At 40.9% G+C, this 21,479-nt stretch overlaps 1 protein-coding gene across 1 annotated transcript in view; it reads right to left on the reverse strand.

The window, feature by feature from the left end:
• The window catches only part of SAMD12 (sterile alpha motif domain containing 12), a 104,112-nt gene that overhangs the window by 58,919 nt on the left and 23,714 nt on the right, over window positions 1-21,479 (reverse strand). Inside the window, exon 3 of the mRNA XM_086609335.1 lies at window positions 17,542-17,671. Within this exon, the coding sequence (XP_086465461.1) occupies window positions 17,542-17,671 (130 nt within the window). The remainder of the gene's footprint in view (window positions 1-17,541; window positions 17,672-21,479) is intronic.

Genomic DNA, 21,479 nt, shown 5'->3' on the forward strand with positions numbered 1-21,479 from the left:
AGGTGTACAAACTATAAAAGCAATATTAAAGGTGCTGGAAAAGACTCAGATGATCCAGGGTCAGTGTTTCTTCTTTAATTGTTCATGTAGTAGTTTAAGATTTAGGTTAAGATCAATTAAGATTGAGCTCATAAGCTCAACATGAGCCGGCAATGTGCGCTTGCAGCCCAGAAAGCCAACCGTATCCTGGGCTGCGTTCAAAGAAGTATGGCCAACAGGTCGAAGGAGGTGATTCTGGCCCTCTACTCCGCTCTCGTCAGACCCCACCTGGAATACTGTGTTCAGCTCTGGAGTCCCCAACACAAGAAGTACATGGAACTGCTGGAGCAGGTCCAGAGGAGGGCCACGAAGATGATCAGAGGGCTGGAACACCTCTGCTGTGAAGACAGGCTGAGAGATTTGGGACTGTTCAGCCTGGAGAAGAGAAGGCTCCGGTGTGATCTTAAAGCAGCCTTCCAGTACCTGAAGAAGGCCTACAGAAAAGCTAGAGAGGGACTTTTTACAAGGGCATGTAGTGATAAGGCAAGGGACAATGGATTTACACTGAAAGAGGGCAGATTTAGATTAGATATAAGGAAGAAATTTTTCACTCTGAGGGTGGTGAGGCACTGGAATAGGTTGCCCAGAGAAGTCGTAGATGCCCCATCTCTGGAAGTGTTCAAGGCCAGGCTGGATGAGGTTCTGGGCAACCTGGTGTAGTGGAGGGTGTCCCTGCCCATGGCAAGGAGGTTGGAACTAGATGATCTTTGAGGTCCCTTCCAACCCAAACCATTCTATGATTCTATGATTTAGCCTTGTCCAAAAAAAAGTCTTGTACAGTTCTTCTCTTCTTTCCACCTATGTAGGTAACTGTTTCTGCTTTTGTTAAAGAAAATTCATGCACCAAGATAAAATCCAGAAGCCTACAGCCCTTTAATTACTTTTCTCAATGGACACCAGAGAACACCTGAATATCACAATCTGAATACCTCAAGAGCTTTTGCAAAATCTCAAACCCTGAGATTAGGTAATCTATTTAAGCCCAAAGAAGCCATAAACAAAAAAAAAAAAAGAAGCAATGACATTTGCACAAGTAGAAAATACTCCCGTCTAAAAACAGGACAAACACAGCCAGTGTGAGCCCTGTTTTCCTTTAGATTGATTTGATGTCTGCACTTTGCAGCTCCAAATCCCATCCCAGCAACACAGCAGCAGATCAGGAATCCTTATGGCACTACTTTATGTAGCGTATGGAGGCCAAAGATAGCTCCGTTGTTAAAATCCTTCTATTGATCTAATCCAGGCTACATCAGTTGATGGCCACACATTTCTGAATTAGAAAAAAATACTTGAGTATTAAGAATAAATGGTCTTCAAACAGCTATTTTCATTATCATTTTTATGACTGTGCAAGAGCCACTTCTGATGTAAGGAAATGCATAATATGACATAAGAATTAGTTGCCTGCCATACAGTGCTTTTTACAGCAATTCCCAGGCAACAACTCTGGAAGTCAGAGTCTCCTACCAGGCTGCAGGTTCTGGTACCTGTCCCAGCAAAAAAGCATCACATGCAGCTTCAGCAACAAATATTTATCTGATCTAGAAAGAACATGTAAACAGACATGGAAAACAGATGGTATTAGTAGACTATATGAGGAAGCATGTATAGAAATGCTACCTTAGAAGAGAATTAAAGGACTGGCAGGTACATGAGCATGTATCAGCATCCCACTGGACTCATGAGAAATGTGTAGTAGATTGCTTACAGGCGTCATCTTTGCATATATCACATTCAGTACATTTGCAAAATTCAAGTCACAGAGGGATTCTAAAAGTAGACAGAAGAGGACTTTAAATCTCAGAGTTAGTCTTTCTATACTACACGAATCTAGCCTAACGTGCTGCCTGGTGAAACGCAGGAAAATATAATAGATTCAAACCCTAGGAGAGCTGTCAGGAAAGTACACATCACACATAAAAATTACTAATTGGATTTGCCACGTAGTTTCCTAACTAAGTACTTACCCCAAACGTGATCTTTACAACAGGGGTACACCTAGTAGCATGTAGGACTGCTCACATCCAGCTTGAAGTGGGAACACAAAAATAAGTTGCCTTTATATCAAAAAAAGTTTTACCCTAGACCTAGTCTGACAGACAAATTGAACAAGTAGGAAAAACCACTTGTAGAGCACAAGAACAGCTGGGTAACTGGCAGATTATTTTATCTGTAGTTTTGCTAATTAGTTTCTCCTGCTATGTGGGGTGCCTAGTTCAAGACTCATTTGAGCTTCCCAGGGGCTTTTGCTTCTGAAGGCCTAAACTCTCAAGAAGTAGAAAAACAAAACCACAAAACCACATCACCTCCTACCCAAATTCACACAACAAGGTTGTAGAGCATATCAGAATCTAGAGATTGCAGATACTTCTGCTAAATGACCGCTGTGACCATGTGGCCTGGGTGCTGCAGGTACACCGGCTTACCATGTATTTTTCCACCCACCTTTCTCACCTTTTAAAAAACTCAACTCTGTCAGCATCTACCCTTTTTCCTAGTAGGCATTTCCACTGCTGAATGACCTGCAAAGCCAGGATTCATTTTCTGATTACCGAATCACTCAAGCTTCCAATTTCAGCTTTTGAACACACGCTGTTGTCCTGCTAAGTCCCTATACCCAGTTATCAAGTCACCTATCAACCTTCCTTTCAGCAGCTTCATCTCCTGTAACATGACAACACAAAGCTCATCTTCCAAGTTTGGGAAAAGGCTGGGCCCTGCCTTCCAGGTACTTCTTTGCTATTCTTAGAATTAAAACATCACAACTGGACACAGTATCCTAGTAGGAGACTTAAGCAACCTGACCTGTCAATGTTACAACAATCCCTGTTATTCAATACAACTTCTATAACGAGAGATTACGTTAGTCCCATTAGCTTTGCGTTCAGACTACGTGTAACGTGGCTACCTACAGTAACTCCCAACTCATTTTCTCCTTTGACAGCTTGCTTCCCACGGCAGACGAGACCATACCAGCGGGTGAAGGGATTTCTCCTATATTGCACGACATTTGGCTACAATAAAACAAATTTTGTCGGCACCATTAGGCTAGATTATTTATATACCACACTTTTACTGTTAACCTGTCCTGCTAACTGTTTGCTACTACATCAACCGCAATGCTTAGGCAACGAACACAGCAAGTCTGAGCGATGCTGCACAACCAGCCAATCCAGGGGACACCAACAAAGGCCCTTTTCATTAGCGTCTCCCTACTGCGTACAGGCATCTGTCAATGAACCAGCCTGACTCCAGCATGCAGCATACGGAATTAAAAGGCGCATGTTTAATTAAGATGTCATGTGATCCTAAGCTGTATGCTCTGGGAGCAAAAAAAGATACTGTATGCTGTGCGGTAGCTGTTAACTACTGAATTTGCACCCTTGCCAATGGAAAAGAAAAAAGAAATTAAAAAGTGCCAGGTTAGTTTGACAGGCTGGACATCAAGATGACTGGTATTAACTATACAATGCAATTCTTTGTTGACAGAAACCCAAATTAACTGTTCCATTATTTTGGCAGAATTGGCAAGAGGCTAACAGGTCTGTAGCTCCTTGTGTTGAGTGTAATAAAAAGAAAAAAAAATCCCAAATCATCATTTTTTAACAGAAAGAACCTTTCTCCATGAGACAGACTTGGAATGAGTCAGTATGATATGGGTCTGAACATGGCTTAATGTGACATAAAAAAGGACTGTACACATCTGTGAACGGCAAATTCAGAAGTCGATTAGCTTAGGATAATGGTTACAGGTGACATCACAATCAAGCTGTCTTTTGTTTGGTTTTGATAAGCCTATATATGACAAGCTTTATCTACATGCATATAACATCCATAAACCAATGGACACAAGCATTTTAGCATTGCAGTTTAGCTAGTGCTTGACAGTGGATTGGATTGCAGTACTTCATAGATTTGATATGCTCGTAACAGACTGTCACATTCCTGGCATTTATCCAGACAGTGTTTACACTTAACAACAGCAAAAAATTAGAACATGTAACAAACATTTCCTTATAGGCCATTTGGGATTACTCTACATTTGGTACTGTTTTTTTAATAACCTTATTAATCCATCTTCAGGTTCTGAGCTGTTATTTTTAGCTCAAGAACACATACTGCAAGATAAAAACTCCACAACCTATAGAAAACAAACATGAAAAAGTGTGCATTCAGAACGACAGTCAAGGAAAACCTTGACTAAATAGAACATCTGCACGGATATTCAAATCCCAAACGGACACAGACGTGGACAGTCTGTTCTAGCTGACCCTGCCTGAGCAGGGGGGTTGGACCAGGTGATCTCAAAAGAACCCTTTGAAGCATGATAGCTCCAGGATTTGGTGATTTTGACCAGCAAACAGGTAAGTAATCTCAGTTCTGCAACTCACTGCACCCAACAGAACCTGCAGAGAAAGCGACTGGGGTTTATAAACCTAAACTTGTTTGGGGGATCAAACGCACCTGTGCAAGACCTCCCTCTAATCGCAGCACAATGTCACCAGCCCCTGTGCAGCACAGGTGCCCTGTCAGTGCAGCTGACAGGACTGGGATTACGTTGACGGCTTGTCTCAAATACATGGCACACTGACAGAAGATACACATTTCCTCAAGGGTATCATTGTTCAGCATTTCACAAAACAGAACAAAACCTCGCATTCCCCTTGGGGGAGCGTTTGGTTTTTTCAGTCAGTGATTAAGAAGCAAAATTTTTGTCTGTAGAACTGGGAGGCTTCTCTTACCAACCTCGTGGGCAGGAATTCCTCTGTGCTCCAAGCAAGGCTGTTGGGGAACAGGCTGAGGTCTGCACAGCCTGATGGGTTGTGGGCTCTTGAGGTTCTGAAGACTTCTGCGGGATAGCTCATGTTCTGACATGAATTTTGGGTTTCTTTTGGGATTTTTTTTTCATCCTTTAACCCTGCTGTAAATACGCAGCAATGTAGTCCTGAAAGACTAAAATCCACAGCAGACTTAATAGCAGCCACTGAAGTTCAGTAAGAACTGAACACCTGATTTTCAGCAGCAACACAGCCCTCAAATATATGCATTTGCATATTGGATTATGTTGGATAGTACCTGTAGTTAATAACAAGCCACTAGAACAGAAGTCCCTCAAGTTTTATCTGAGGTTAACCACTTAATGTTGATTGCTGTATAACAGAGTTTGCCTCTGATAAGTACTTTGAGGCTCAGTAAGGTTAATGAAACCTCAGGGGAGGGAAGATCGTATTTTGTTGGGTTTTTTAAGGAGTCATGCCTTTAGTGCACCTTGTTAAGAAGGTTCATGGATTAATCTACTTGTCCATATTTCAGATCAAAATGGCTTATTAAGTTCCTACTTTTTTCTCTGTCTAGGCTCACATTAGTAAGTGTAGAGTTTCTGTTCAAAATAACAGATAACAAAATCAATTAAAAGATGCAAGTTTCTCACAGTGGATTCCTCTTTTTGAGTAGCAAGCAATTCTTCTGGCTGCACACAGAAGGACAGAAAGCCTTCTCCTGCATCTGTTAAGCGCTGACCACCACTAGGATCTGAGAAATCAGATAAGCACTTCACAGGGTGGCCAGGTCCTTGTTGGGTGAAGGGCTGAAAAGCAATTCCTGAATGCAGTGAGGGCTTAGAAAGAATCCAGACTTTTTTTGTTTTGTTTTGTTCCAAGAGCTCCTTCCATTGAATTTAGAGGAAAATGCTGGAGCTGGGTCCTTATATGTTTGCTAAGAGCCAGGTATTTTTGACCTCCCTTCGCTGTGCACTCTACAATAACAATGATAAAGCTCAGTGTCAATCGCACTGTACCGGACCCTGTCAGACTTTCAACCTGCTCAATTAACTATACCAAATCAAACAATTTTCACTGGAGCACTGGGAGGCACTTCTTTTTTACTGAAGGCTATTCCCTTGGAAAATCTTGACTTTCAGAGGCCAGCTGTTTTAGCACTTGAGTGATTCAAAAAAAAAAAAAAAGCAGCTTCGGATTTCATTTTTATTACAATACGGAGGAGGCAAGGAAGAGAGGAGTGCTTTTTCCTACAGTCTGTTTGATTTCTGTAAAAGGCTCAGCTGGCTGATCTGCTATTTCCAAAACCAGAATCATTTTTAAAGAGGGACATGAACAAAAATTAGGAGCTGACACGCTAATTAGATGAGACTGAAGGCTCGGGGTAAGGACTGCCCTGTCTTTCACCCTCCTGAGCGCAGTCGTCACTGATTACACAGGATCACAGAATGTTAGGGATTGGAAGGGACCTCAAAGGATCATCTAGTCCAATCCCTCTGCCGGAGCAGGACCATCTAGATCAGATCACACAAGAACGCGTCCAGGCAGGTCTTGAACATCTCCAGAGGAGAAGACTCCACAACCTCTCTGGGCAGCCTGTTCCAGTGTTCTGTTACCCTTACTGGGAAGAAGTTCTTCCTCATGTTTAAGCGGAACCTCCTATGTTCCAGCTTATATCCATTTCCCCTCGTCCTATCATTGGATGCCAGTGAGAAGAGCCTGGCTCCATCCTCATGACAGTCACCCTTTACATATTTATAAACACTAATGAGGTCCCCCCTCAGTCTCCTCTTCTCCAAGCTAAAGAGACCCAGCTGCCTCAGCCTTTCCTCATAAGGGAGATGCTCCACTCCCTTAATCATCTTTGTGGCCCTGTGCTGGACTCTCTCAAGCAGCTCCTTGTCCTTCTTGAACTGATCACACAAGTGCCGACACTCTGCTGGGCTAAAACCTCCTGCAGGAACTTACACGGGCTGCTACAATTCCGCTTGGGCCCGGAAAGCCGGCTGCCGGGCCGGTCCCGGGCCGCGGCGCGGCCGTAGCCGGTGTGCCGGCTCCCCCGCCCGGCGCCCGCCGGTACCGCGCCCCGCTCCCGCTCCCGCTCCCCCTCTCCCGGCTCGGCGAAAGGAAGAGGGAAAAGCCCCACTGTTTTCCCAAGTGCATTTCCTACACCAACCCGGAGGCACTTGGGAAGTACCGAAGACTGCAGGAGGCTGCTGGCTTTGGCTCAGCGGCGGGGGGGGGTTCGGGGTGCGCAGGGCGAGCCCAGTTCTCGCTGGCGATGGCGTGTGACAAAGGGTCCAGGGCAGGGAAAGCAGGAAGCAGATGAGGAGACAGGGCCATGGCAGAGGGCAAAATTTAGGACATGAGTTAATCCATTTGTCAGCGATTTGGTGCAAGAATGGATTTGTTGGCTACATATATATATATATATATAAAAAATAGAGACAGCAGAGAAGCGGGAATTGCAGGATAATCTGCAGAGGGCATCTGGCTTGGGAAAAATCGCAGGGGATTAGACAATGGCAAGAGTTGGAGATGACAGAAGGAGCACAATGAATTGCAGACCAATCAGATGAGAGAGATTAAATATGTGCTCGCTCGTTCATATCACAAAACAGAAGTCAAACTCTCGGCCGTGGCTCCCTCCAGGTTCAGATTTCAGGAGAGCTTCCTTCTGCGTTTCATCATTAGGTTAGCTCTGTTATTAGACCGGGGAACACTGCCAAATAATTATAAGATTACACTAAGACTAAATCCCCATATCATGAATAGCACATGCTGGCAAGTAACAAGCTGAAATAAAAAGAACGAGCTCGAGCTGCTTACTGATATCACAAACACACACCCACTAAGCAGCAAATTAATTCACTTCTTCGAAGTGAAGAATTTTAAGGTCCTCTAACAACTCTTCAGCTTAATCACTGAAGTTTTCCCCATCTAAGTTTTCCTAAGCCAGAAAATTGACTTCGTGTCTGCACAGCAAAGAAGCTAAATGCTCCTTCTCAGACAATAGCATGAGTAATCTGAAAGGAGACCCTCCAATACCTCCCATTTTTGTCCTGGTTCCCACCAGAATGGGAACCAGAACTTCTGAAGCGCTGCAGGAAAGCCTGACTCGGTGGGAAACGAGAGCCCAGCAGTACTAACCAGGAAAGGAGAGCCCAGCAGTACTAATCAGCAGTTTAACTGAGCTGAAAAAGTAAGTTCCACACTCAACAGATACAGCAGAAGCGTTAAAAAAGCAACACAGAATTACAGTTTAATGAGACTATGATCAGGGCACAATACTTGGAATCAGCACTATTCATAGGAAGGTCTCGATATTCAATGGCCAGTCCAAAAGTAAGGACCCGATCCTTTGAGTGGAAAGACTCAAGGCTGTTATGCACGGTATTGAAGTAGTTCATCAGTATTAATCAAGTAGGGAAATAAAAAAAAAGGAAATAAAGAAGTGCCATCAGGGTTAACAATGTTACGTTCTATGGCTTCAAGCTGTTCCTTGAAGTCTCCAAGTAACAAGAGTGCTTCACTCTGTCTAGCTTCTAGATAACGAGATCACACAGCCCAGTGACCGATAAAAGAACCTGGTGAAGTAATAACCTAATCACTAACAGTTGGTGATGGTTCCAAAAACTTGTAGAAAAAGAACTTCCTAAGAAATATAATGAGAGAGTAGAGCTCCAATATTTGGCAAAGTGTTAGAACTATTAATAAAGTAATCAATACTCCTGTAAAGCAGCTAAAGAAAAAACAGTTGATAACAAGCATGCTTCGTCAAGAACATGTAAAGGGTCGCAGAACAAAAGAAGGTGGACAAAGGAAACAGGGTGAACATAAAAGGGGTGTTTTCATAACATCTTCTCTTTGTTTTATTAAGTCCACTAAATTGATTACTTCGGCAATTTACTCTCTTACCCTTGATCTTACGAATCCCACTTCAGCTGGATGCCTGAGTCACCTGAGATAGATAGTGTAAGCACCAAAGGCTAAATCAGTAGCTCCGCAGCTTTCTGGCTCTGTCAGTGGATCACAATTAGTGTTCAGTTCTTGCAGACACACTGCACAGCCTTATCAGCAAACTAGGAAATATCACAAAGCTTTACAATATGGTTTGAGAATTCCTGAAATAAGCTTTGCTAAGACATTTGATACGGTTTTCCATATCTTACTCTAATTCACATTTTTAGCTCCCCTCTGGAGTATGAAACAGAAGTTGATTTTGAAACTGGCTGCACGGTGAGAGGTTCTGGGGGTGAGTTTTACACGACACTAATGTGAATCAGTGTTTTGTAGAGAATACAGTGGATCAGGTTTACAAAGACTGTACAACAAAGATCTTTCCAAGAAGAGTAAAATATGATACCATTTCTGGCTAGTAGAAGTTGACTAAAATAAATAGAACAAGATTAAATTAAAAATGCAAAAAAATATTGTTTTAGAGGGAAGGAATAATCCAATTATCACTGCATGTAATTATAAAACATTAATTCCTCAACATCTGACAGTACTTGAAAAGTAAGTACTGAGGAGCAAGTAAACACTGCTTCAAATGAAGAGCAACATACCTTTTTCTCCTGTCACCTAAATACTCACGCTCTAAGGGTACAGAAGAACTTATTTAAGCTAAGTTGACAAGGAACTTCAAATCTGAAGCCAATGGACAGGAATTCAACTTTTCAGTTCAAAGATGATTTGGATTCTGCTTTATACATCAGGCAGGAGTAAAAGCTACAGCAAATCTGGCTACCATGGCTCTTACTGAATTCCTATATAGCAACAGAGTAAAGAAAAACAGGCAGCTAGAGTGCAACTCACTTCTGAGTCTGCTGTAGAGAAATAGTTATTGAAACCTTGAGAGATCTTCCCAGGTAGTTACAAGTGGAAAGAGCATACCAAGGAAAAGCAACCAGAACCAAGAAATATTCATTAAGACAGGAAATGGTGTAAAACATTCATGAGCTACTCACACAGCAGATCTCACAGCTGATAACGGAGTGAGAGCATGGACACTGTTCATTCTGAATTTAGTAGACACAGAAGCAGAAATATTAATTTAATGTCATTGGCAAGCAAGGCCAAAAATGCCTCAATCACCCTTCAACAAGCTCACATTCCTATTAAACAGAATAGATGACAATATCACTTCTTCCACACAGGTTTTTGTGTAATAAACAATGGCATTAGACACTCCCCACTGGTTTGCGCATGGAAGAGAAGATAGCTCCACTTCGTGACTACTTGACTCAATTTCTTCTTATGCATATAGAGCCTAGTTCTCCTATGGACAAGCAGCAAGTTGGTTTAGCAATGAAGACTTCAGCATGGCAGCTAGTTAGGAACCTGTTCCAGATTTAAAAAAGAAACTCATTAAAAAGGATGACTTTCCATCATAATACTCCACAGATTATTTTTCACAAAAAAGCCCATTTATCAGAAAATAATCAACTATGTTAATACCAAAGTTACAGCTCCCATGAAGTGTTCAAGTGCCTCATTGTCTCCTTCTCAACTGTAGAAGAGCCTTCCTGGTCACATCAGATCTCTCATAAGCCATTACTTTTGCCTCTTGTTGCAGGAGTTTGCTGTATGTTGCATGAGCTTTAGTCTGACTGAAAAGCCAGACCCAGGAACCATTGCTGAGTCATGAAAGAAGTCTACTTTCATGCAAAATTTTCTTTATCATTAAGAGTTGAATAATGAAAAAAAGATTTCCAACTATTGGGCTCATCCATCTTCTTTCAATTCCATGCTATATAAACACAGGGTTACATTAATGTATTTCTGATACTATTTTCTGTGAAAAAGGAACAGTTGCCACAAATTATGCAAACAGAAGCCTTATCCCAATGCCTGTCACTCTTTGATGTGTTCCACATGTTAAAAATTTGAGAGCAGCCAAGTAAGAAACAGGGAAAACTCTTCAGTCTCTCGCAGTTTCCAACACGAGCATCACAGCTCCACAAAGAATGCTGCAAATAAGTCTGACCTTATCCAGGCAGCAGAATAAAAGCTCTCTCCAGGGTGAAGCAGTGATTTTATTTTTTAAGCCACAGATGGATGTAGTCAGGATTGAGCTGACAGCCCACCAACCAACATTGCTGTTAAGACCTCACAGAGAGAGCAGGGAAAAGTGGCATAAATAAGGACTGTGGGCAAGGCTGGCTTAAGCTTTGCACCGCAGAGAAGGGAAGGGCTTCACAGAGGTGGCTGGAGATGGAAGTTGCTTCCACAACACCACTATCAGATGAACACAGCTTGGAAGGAGAGATCTATTGTACTGAAGAGTACTGTCACATGCAAAACAGGAAGAGAACTAATATTTTGTCAGAAATACTCTCCATTTGGACACAATTAAGGTTCTTTTTGTTTCTACTAAAAAACTTTTCTCCTTCTGTGAATAAACTAGATGCTTTCTGAGATATATGACAGTGCTGCAGAATGCTCAAAACTTGCTACAGGTTTGGGACCTGACAGAGAAACACGTGGTAAGCAAAAATGTAATAAGGCTTTAAAGGAGGCTAAAGTACTTCCTACAACGAGACTGAAGTACTTCCTACAACAACTTGCCCTGACCCAGGACCTTCTTCACTTGGTAGTAGTCCTCTACTAATAACAACCTAGAGGGTAGGTTGTGACCAGTTTATCAGGGACAATAAAACAATGTCCAACAAAATAAGCTAAGAAAAGGTGCAGGTTTCTGTAGTCTTCTGCACTGTAACTACAGCAGGATCTGTGAGAAGACTCTGGAGGGCCAGGTGTTGGGTAACACAGACAGGAAGGCATCAGGGTGAACACCTATTGAGGTCACCTTACAGAAGACCTTATGTTGCTTCTTGCATCAGGCCTCACATCAGGTGTGCTGTGTCACCAGCACAGAGATATTTGGGGTCAATGTGATACTCATCAATAATGGAAGGATGAAGCATAACAAAGTTGTAATCACTTTTCAAGGAAGGGATCAGGAAGCAAGCAGTTTTTCCAAATGAAACGGACCTGTTATCAGGAAGAGTCATCTGGCTCAAGCAATGTCTTTTATACACATATCACGACACATTTAACAACACTGGTATCTTTAACTCTGTTGTACAGATGCCAAAACATCTACAGGGAGGATGAATACAATCAAGAGGTCACAACATGGTGAAAAAGCCACCTGGTTTTGGTCACCCTTCCTGCCCCAGAGGTAGGAATGAAACCCAGGCCTCTGGCGCTCCACTGCACACCTTCCATCCCCAAGTCACTGCATTGGTTGCAGCACAAAACTCAGCTGAGTTCCGTGAAACAAAGGGCATAATTAAACTGTATATGTTCTGGGAATCGGAAAGATATCTGGCAACACTTTGATAAGAAAAGTAAGTCCTTTCTTTGTATGAAGAGATTAACTTAGACCCAGAGGATTCAGTGTGCTTTCTAAGAATACCAGAGTAACTTGAAACAGAGCCAAGATTTCTCCAAATTCCAGTGGAGAATGGAGAAAGACCATCCCATCACCAACATGCTGAATAACTTGGGAATTTAAGCTGATATGATAAACTCCTGACATTTGCAAAGATATTACTGAAGAGAAAAAATAATTCATATTTTAAAAGCAAGATTTTATATGAATTTCATAAAAATGTATGTCAATATAGCTGATTTAATGCAAGCATCTTTGGAAGTTACAGAATTAGCCAGATTTTAAGGCTATTTGCAGCAGGTTTTCAGTAGCAGTTCATATTTCATTTTCCAAGGTGCCATTTGCTACTTAATGAATATTCACAAGTTCTGGTCCCTTCTAAAATTAAAAAGAGGTTTTCTTGAGTCCTGTTCCTTTCCTTCTTAAAAAGTTTAATTTAAAAAGGCTTGAGTCCTTTCAAGTACTTCCTATCAAATTCCTTCATTTGGGCTAAGGTACCTCTTGGGTGTTACTTTGACAGAATGAGTTTTGTTTAATGATCATAACGTTAAAACCTCATGCTCTGAAGACATGCATTAGCACACTGGGGAAGATGGTGAAAAAACAAGAGGTGAAGCAGGGTTTCTATCCTTCCTTCCTTTCTTTCAACAAATCACAGATCAACAAGCAGTTACTTAGACATCTTCTATACTACTTTGTCAATGGACCCTTTCCCACAAAATGGCTATTCCTTAGTCATTCTATGCCTAGTCTTGCTCCTGTTGATGCTGAGACATTGCAAAAATCTTGATTTGTTTCAATGGTACAGGATAAGATCATCAAGGAACAACTCGTCTCCAAAGAACTCCCTAGTCATTTAAAAGGATCGCTGCCTGAAAAATTCAAGGCCACAAATGCTCACTCTGAAAGCAAGATCCATTTCTCAGGTTTGCCCTCTGGCTTATACTGGTACAAAACGAGTATAAAAAGCTGGCCAGTAAAAGCAACTTTTTATGTCCCCTCACACTGGTGTGAACGCCAACGCCAGCTGTAGAGCCTCCGGTGACAAGGCCCTACCATCACTTTGCTTTCTTGGTTATACAGGCCATTGTCATCTTTGTTCTCCCCTTTTTATTGTGTTATTTTTCCTACCACTGCATTCCTATGAGGTGCCCTTAGACCTTGCTCAGTATTAGTCCTTCAAACTCTTTTGGTTGTGGCTCTGGGTCCAACACCATGAGAATGACCACTGACCTGTTGCTGAATAAGTCAACCAAACGCTCCACTCCCTGAACTCAAGGATTTCGTGTATAAACAAAGTCTCCCAACTTCTTATCAGATCTTTCCACATTTAATTATCCCTAACTGGCCACAAAACACATTTCAGTGGTTCTGAGGTACTCAGTAAGTACTCAGCAAATCACAGGACCACAGAAGTCAGGTTGAAAGGGACCCCAGCAGATTTCTAGCTCAACCTCCAGCTCAAAGCAGGGTCAGCTATGAGATCAGATCAGGTTTCTGAAGGTTTTGTCGAGCTGAGGCTTGAAACCTTCCCAGGACAGAAACTGCAAGCTGTCTGAGCAACCTGTTCCAATGCGCAACTGTCCTCATGGGGAAAAAGTTTCTCCTTATTGTCAACCTCAGCCTCTTGTTTCAACTCAAGTCTGGTGTGCCTCATACATCACTGTGAAGGGCCTGGCTCCATCTTTTTGATAACATCCTTCTACACACTGAGGCACACATCCCACCTGGCAAGCTGCCTCTTCCCCAGGCTGAACAAGCACAGCTCCCTCAGTCCTCTGCTCAGAGGGCAAGTGCTCCAGCCCTGAGCATCTTGGTGGCCCTCACCTGAACTTGCACTGGAGTTCAAGCTCCAGTTCTGGAGCCCCCAACATAAGAAGGACATGGACCAGTTGGAGAGGGTCCAGAGGAGGGCCACGAAGATGATAAGAGGGCTGGAGCACCTTTCCTATGAGGACAGGCTGAAAGAGTTGGGGCTGTTCAGCCTGGAGAAGAGGAGGCTCCGGGGTGACCTTATAGCGGTCTTCCAGTACCTCAAGGGGGCCTACAAGAAAGATGGGGAGAGGCTATTCAGGAGGGCCAGTTGTGATAGGACAAGGGGTAATGGTTTTAAAATAGAGGGAGGTAGATTCAGATTGGATATTAGGAAAAATTTTTTTACCATGAGAGTTGTAGAACACTGGAACAGGTTGCCCAGAGAGGTGGTGGATGCTCCATCCCTGGAGATGTTCAAGGCCAGGTTGGACGAGGCCCTGAGCAACCTGATCTAGTTGGAGATATCCCTGTTCCTTGCAGGGGGGTTGGACTAGATGACCTTTGAAGGTCCCTTCCAGCCCTAACCATTCTATGATTCTATGACAGTGCAGAGTAAAGGGGAATAATGACTGTCCTTGAACAGCTCTCTATCCTCCTGTTAATAGTGCCCATGATTCCGTTAGCGTTCTTTGCCACCAAGGCACAGCGTTTGTGCATTTCATCTTTCTGACTATCAAGACCACAGGTCCTCTTCACCAAAGCTGCGCCCTAGCCAGCGAGCCCCAGGCTGAATGGGGTGCAAGGGGCTCAGCCTTCCCAGTTGCAGAACTTTGCATCTCTCCTTGTTGAATTTCCTCACGTTCCTGTTGACACGTTCCTCCAGCCTATGTCTGGTCCCTATGCCCAGGTCCCTACAAATCGCAGCCCTCCTCTTGAGTCTATCGTCTGTTACCCCCCATTTGGTGTCATCTGCAAATCTGATGAGAGTACACTCTGTCCCATGACGTCCTCAAGATCACTGTTAATATGAAGATCTTTTTCCTTAATAAGTAAATCACCAGATTAAGTAGCTTTTTTCTTACACATCTGCAGCTACCTTTGTGAGGAGTACTAAAAAGATATAAAATCTCCACAAAGAAAAAGACATTTTGGGTTGCATTTTTGCCCCCAACTCAGTAAACTGTAATCAGCAACTAACAGTCCCAAGTATAATGCCATGCTTCTCAACACTTACGGTAAACAACTACTAGATATATTTGCCCAAGACTTTTTCCTGGCCATGGTTTATGACCATGCCTTAGATTTTATCTTCAAATAAAGTTTAAACATCCTTTTCATGTCACTTTCTTCAAGTTCTTTTCCATCATATTTTTCCATATCAAAGCAGCCTGTAAAGTCACTTTAATTCCTGAGAAATTTTCAACAATCACATCACTTTTCCATAACCATATCTGGAAACGGTTATACTACCTTGGCTTAATCTTCACATTAGTTTCCATGCTCCTTTCATGCTCCACTTTTTTGAGCCACAAATCCACTGATCTGTCCCCTTATTAGATTTCAAATAATCGGAGTCACAGGGACCAAAGCACTGGAAATATCCTCCCGAGTTATTGATTTCACTCATAATATTATCACAATATACTTTTATAAAATCCATATAAATATTGACTGCGTTTATTCTTTTCTTTGGTAGTTACTGAATTGAAGTTATTTTCTTTCCTGCACTTACTTTCTAACACTCGTACTAATATTTTCCTTATGCCTCTTTGTGTAAAGTAGGAAAGATTGATGTTGATTCTTCTTTTTCATAGACGTCTATAAAGTTTGAAGTTTTGCACACCTGCAATGGAAACTACAAGGTTTTCGTCTATGTTTATATTGAAATTAAATCAATGTTTTCTTCCTTTCAGATTCATCTCACAGTGCCTTAATTCTAAAAAGAGACAAATCTGATAGTAAAATAGTACTAGAAAAAAATTTAAAATAACTTAAATTTTTTCTGGTAGTGCTCTGGATGCAGTCAGCTCTGTACACACGGATGGAGACACAGACTACATTCCTATGGACTGCATTCAACAGATGATGACACAGAGGAAATGGGCACAATGGTTACGTACCAAAACTCAACACTTATCAAACCAACACAAACCACCTCTCACATGTAAGTGTGTATGTGTATTCATGGCTACATAGTAAACAAATAGTGGTAGTTTAGTTTGCGAGGTTTGCAATTATTCATATATTATCAGAAAGCAAATAATAGCAACAGGTATCAATGGAAAACTTGAAACACCCCAAGTGTTTCATAACACGTATTCATAACACATACACGAACAGGCACTGATTGAAACATGCCTTAGTTAACAATACATTGTTGTTAAGACTGAGATTTGGATGTGAAACTGAAATCTGCTTGATATTACATGGCTGAATGCCAATTCCCACTTTTGTATACCACCTCTTCACAGAACAAGTTAGTGTTCCACATTAAACTTTTTACAGATTAATTACTGCCTGAGATACGAGTAAAAATGCTATTTAACTCCGAAGTTATGTCTGTATTTATATTAATCCAGTCACTCTGCTAAACTGGTGTCAGTTCAAAGTGGTCGGCTAAAATACTACTACAGCAAACTAAGTAGGAGTTAACAAGTCAAGCAGATCAACAAAATCAATATCAACTTCTAAAGTAAATAGAAAAATAAAATATAATGATGCTTTTTAATATAGTCTTTTAAGACAAGACAACAAGTGTGGAAGGTTTGGAGGTCCTGCAGATATTTGGAGGACAAATCACGATAGAACAAATATTTCTTAGACTGAGCAAGGAAAGTATGTGCAAGTGGGAAGCTCTCTATCCAATACAGGAAAGACTGTAAGAAGGAATGGTTGTTCGTACTCAAGCTACATTTGGGAGAGAAATCAGTTTCACTGTCTGGAAATAATAGTTTAGACAGATACTAGGAAAATACCAACTTTAAGGACCATAAAATATTGGAATAGAGAGATGTAAAAATCTCCTCCATTCCAAATTTTCCAGAACAAAGTTAGACTAACATCTGTCAGAAATGAATTTGCTGTATTGATCCTGCTTCAGCCCTAGGGAGGGGCTCAGTTGGGCTTGCTTCCTGTTCTACATGTTATGGACTTTCAGTTTAATTTAAAAAAAAAAAAGGCAAAAAAGAGCATAAACTCAAGATGAAATATCTCAATGAAAAAAAACCCAATTTACTTTTTTTTTTTCCTCATATGACATTTCTTAATGTTTGGCGGAGGGGGTGTCTTTATTTGGAATGAACAGGGTGTGGCCCTTACCCACATACAGACTGACTTCTTTCCTCATTATATTAACCCTGAATAACCTGAAATTTATCTTCTAGAGAGATGGGGACATCACTTACCACATCCTACAAAAGCTAGTATATTCCTCCTACCCTCAACTTGCAACCCTCTAGTCATATAACCAACAAAAAGCCCTCAATGCACAGTCACAATCTATTAACGACAAAGTAAAACAACCTGCCACATTTTAAGTAAGTAAAATATTTCTGATAGTGCATACTTTACCAGTTATGTCATGCTGTTTGAATGACTCACTGTAGATTTGATACTGATTAGGGCAATGTTTCTTCAGCCATTTGCAGACATCCTGCTGGGTCCATAACGCCACAGGCTTGGTCAGCTTCACAGTCCCAGACTAGAAACACAGAGTGAAGAACAGAAATTATGTTTAGTCCACACACAAGTTTCAGAAGTATTAGTCTGGGACGTCCATATATGATATTAAAATAATAAATGCAAGATAGGAGCTGCTCTGACTGGCAGATATCCAATAATCACCAGTACGGTACACAAGACCCAGCTATTGAAATACACCATGCAGGAATCACACACAGCAAAAGGCTCTTTCACATTATTTTCCATTGCATACATGTTCCTTGCATCACAGAGCCACATTGCACCATGTCCTACTTGAATAACAGTTTAAAGAGCGACCAACTCCAACTGCACCCGAAGGGCAATAGTTGCAGCCTTTGAAGCCTTCAAATTCACAAGAGGGACGTACATTTGTGTCCCAGTTTGGATATAACTGTGGAATACCAGGAGTATCCTCAGGCCAGGCATGTTCCTCAACTACAATTAGAAAAGATCTTGCAACAAAGCCCTTTAGTGCAAAGAAGCTTAAAGTTTGGTTCTGCCTGGAAAAAGGAGGCTACACACCAATGGAGGTAGAGCTGGTGATAGTGGTTCATACTGAGTATTTCAGTTGACATCACTCCTAGTTTGAGTGATGCTTACAAGCAGTTTTCAGTTTTTCTGCTTCCTTTTACCTTTAACCCTCTTATAATCACCATTATGTGAAATAAGTAGGACTCCTGCTTAAAACAGTTGCTTCTTTATAAATAAATAAAGATCACTGTTGTATACTTTTCTGAAAATTCAATTTATAATAATCTGAATAAATAAATTAACAATTTATATACAAAACATTCACAAATTAAGGAAATTGCATCATCACATGTATAAAGTCATATTTCATTTAATCAAAAAATTCACCTTTGGACATACACTTTCTTTAACCATATAAAAATGCCGAGTTCTAGACGACCTGAACTCCAGGGGTATAAAGCCTCTTGTCAAAGTAGGCAAAATAACAAAGAAAAAGAAAATATATTCAAAGTGATTTCATCTCTTTTTTGCAACACAGTCTGCCCAGGAGACTAAGGAAATCTTAACAAGATGGGTGGTTATTACCAACAATAAATGTTTGACATTGGATGTTGTTGATGTGAGTGTGAACACCAAAGTATCCATTTACTTCATAATTTTGTCAAAGAAATGAGTCTATAGAATAAAATCAAAGTATCTTTGTTCCCACATTGTGCATGCAGCATACCTGTCCTCCAGCTCCTTGGTGGTGCAGGAGGTTCAAGAGAAGTTTTTCTACACAAATTTGAGGTGAAGGGGAACGTCATCTCAACCGCTCTTCTCCATCAGGACTCATGGCGATTTCCTCGATATTGCCAGATGAGGTTTATCCCAGCATTTATGCAGATGCACTTTGTCAGACAGACCTTTTCAAAGTTGCTTTGAAATTTTTCATGATTAGAAGCCCAAAGGACCAAAGCAGTTTTAAGCTAGTGCTTTGCATGTCCTATTAAGTGCATAACGTACATCATGCAAAGATACTAAGTTAGGGCCAGGGAATATGGCTGAGCAAAAATTCCAACAGGCAAACGTCTTGAATTTCTCATGTCAATTTTCCCTCTCTCTTTTTCATTGCCTGGGCAGAAGTTAAATAAACAGCAGGAAAATTACAGTTGAATATATAATACAATGCACAGCCTTTAGCTCAGCCTTTTTTATTTTGAAAGAAAATACACTCACCAGAAACACGAACCCTGCTTCAAACACACAAACAGACACCATCCATCTTTAGAGGTATCACAATAATGCACAAAACCACTCCAAATAATTGACTCTCATCTTTTGCTGACACCCACCAACCTGCAGCAGGCAGAAGCCTGACTGACAGACTTGGCACCCACAAAAAAGAAACTTCCAGAGGCGTTTATGGTGCACTATAACCAGGACAGCACTTGCTCTACTACTAACCCTTCCGAGAAGCACGTCAATCTGCTGCACATAGAGAAACCCGCTCTGGACACTGCACAGATGTGGAGAAGGGGCAACCTCTGTAGGGAAAGCAAGTGCCCTGTAACTGTTCCTCATGCAACAAGGAAGATCAAAGGCTCCACTTTGAATTTCTCTAGCCTACTCGTTACTGCTATTTGAGTCAAAGAAGAAACTGAATTTCAATGAAGAGCCCAACGTTATGGTATCCCTTAGCTGATTTTTATTACACGCATATATAAACGCGTGTCCTTCACAAATACATCAAAGAAAAAAATGAGTTAAAAAAGCCATATAACAGAAGCAGTCTCTCAGATTCCATAGAAACCCGCGAACAACAGGGTCAAGATTTTAATGTGTATCTTTATATGAGTTACTGCTTAAATTTAAACGCATTTCTTGAGCACTGGAATTTTTGAAGACCAGAGGAAAGTCTGTCAGCCCTTGAAAAACAATTTGTTAATGGCTTTTCTTGTACATTATAAAAATACTTAAATTAGAAGTATTTATACACAACTATATATAGCTAGCTATAGATCTAGAAGCTATTTATTCCTAGCTGGAAGTACACAGTAGTGACAATGTTTGTTTTAACTAAGATGCTCTTTCAGTTCGGCAACTATTCTCCTCTTAAAAGGTTTAAGCACCATCATGTTAAACATCTGCAGAACAACTTTAACAGCAATTTCAGCACAAATTTAACATTTCCCTCTGTCCCTGTTGAACTGAAAGTCAGTTTCAAATGTAGCCATCATGCCGTGCAATATACAGGTGACTGCGCAGCAAACATACATGCTGATTTTTTACTGTCCAATGTTCAGAATCATGATTGAAGTATGTTTGGCTTAAACTTATAACTGCAGTCCAAAGAGGACATTTTTACATTGACCCCATCAAGCATTATGTTTAATCTTCTAATTCATAAGGACTTGATGAATTAGAGGAATACAGGGTTTCTAAAGCAACAGTTATAAAAAGTATATTGTTGTCGCTTTCATGTTTGGAACATCATACCCAAAACATTTTCCAACCAGATGCTCTAAATGAAAGGCTATTAAAAAATATGCTTCGCTCCCACAAAATTCATTTGTTTGTTTCTTCCCAGCTCTAAAGCTAGATTTTATACCAAAAAAATTGCCAGTAAACTAAGGAAAATTACCCTTACCATAAACATACGTACCAAATGAGTCCCCAGACACTAACTATATATAAACTACTGAGACAGGTGGAAAACATATTATGTTTTACTTTATTTCTGTTTATCAGCTCAGTCAAACAATAGGCTCAAACTAATTCAAATAAAATAACGTATTTTAAAAAAAGAAATATTTGATCTGGTCTTGCTTTTCATTTTCCTGACCTAAACTCACCCTAAGATCACCCTTTGCGGGCAACACTTTAATAGTTTTAATCTTGCCAAACGCTATGCCAACTTGTGTGCCAGATATAGATCTAATGAGAATAAAAGCCTTCAGTATTCTGATTTTTTTTTGTATATTTGAAGGAAAACCTGTTTCTTCATGATTTTGTGTCAAATTTTCTTCTAAATTGCCTAACCCCAGTTTTAGCTATGTGTATCTCAAACTATTAAAATTACTCCCAAGAAGAAAGAATTAGCATATTTAACATGTGAATCAATTTCATGCTGTCTTTGTTCCGTGGTGCAGAGAAGACAGTACTTAAAATCAACAATTCAAGAATAAATAAATAAACAAATCAAACTTCCAGCCTGTGCACTAATAGAGAGCGTATTTCAGTGTTCAGAATAGCATTAGCAACCAAGCCCTGCTCTTCCTGAGCAATGACAAGTTATCTCTTTAGTCTTCCAGGTGCACTTTGCCAAGTCTGCCAGTTTTGGAGGTCAATTTATT

Source organism: Tauraco erythrolophus, chromosome 3, assembly GCF_009769465.1.
Source record: "Tauraco erythrolophus isolate bTauEry1 chromosome 3, bTauEry1.pri, whole genome shotgun sequence".
Taxonomy (NCBI): Eukaryota; Metazoa; Chordata; class Aves; order Musophagiformes; family Musophagidae; genus Tauraco; species Tauraco erythrolophus.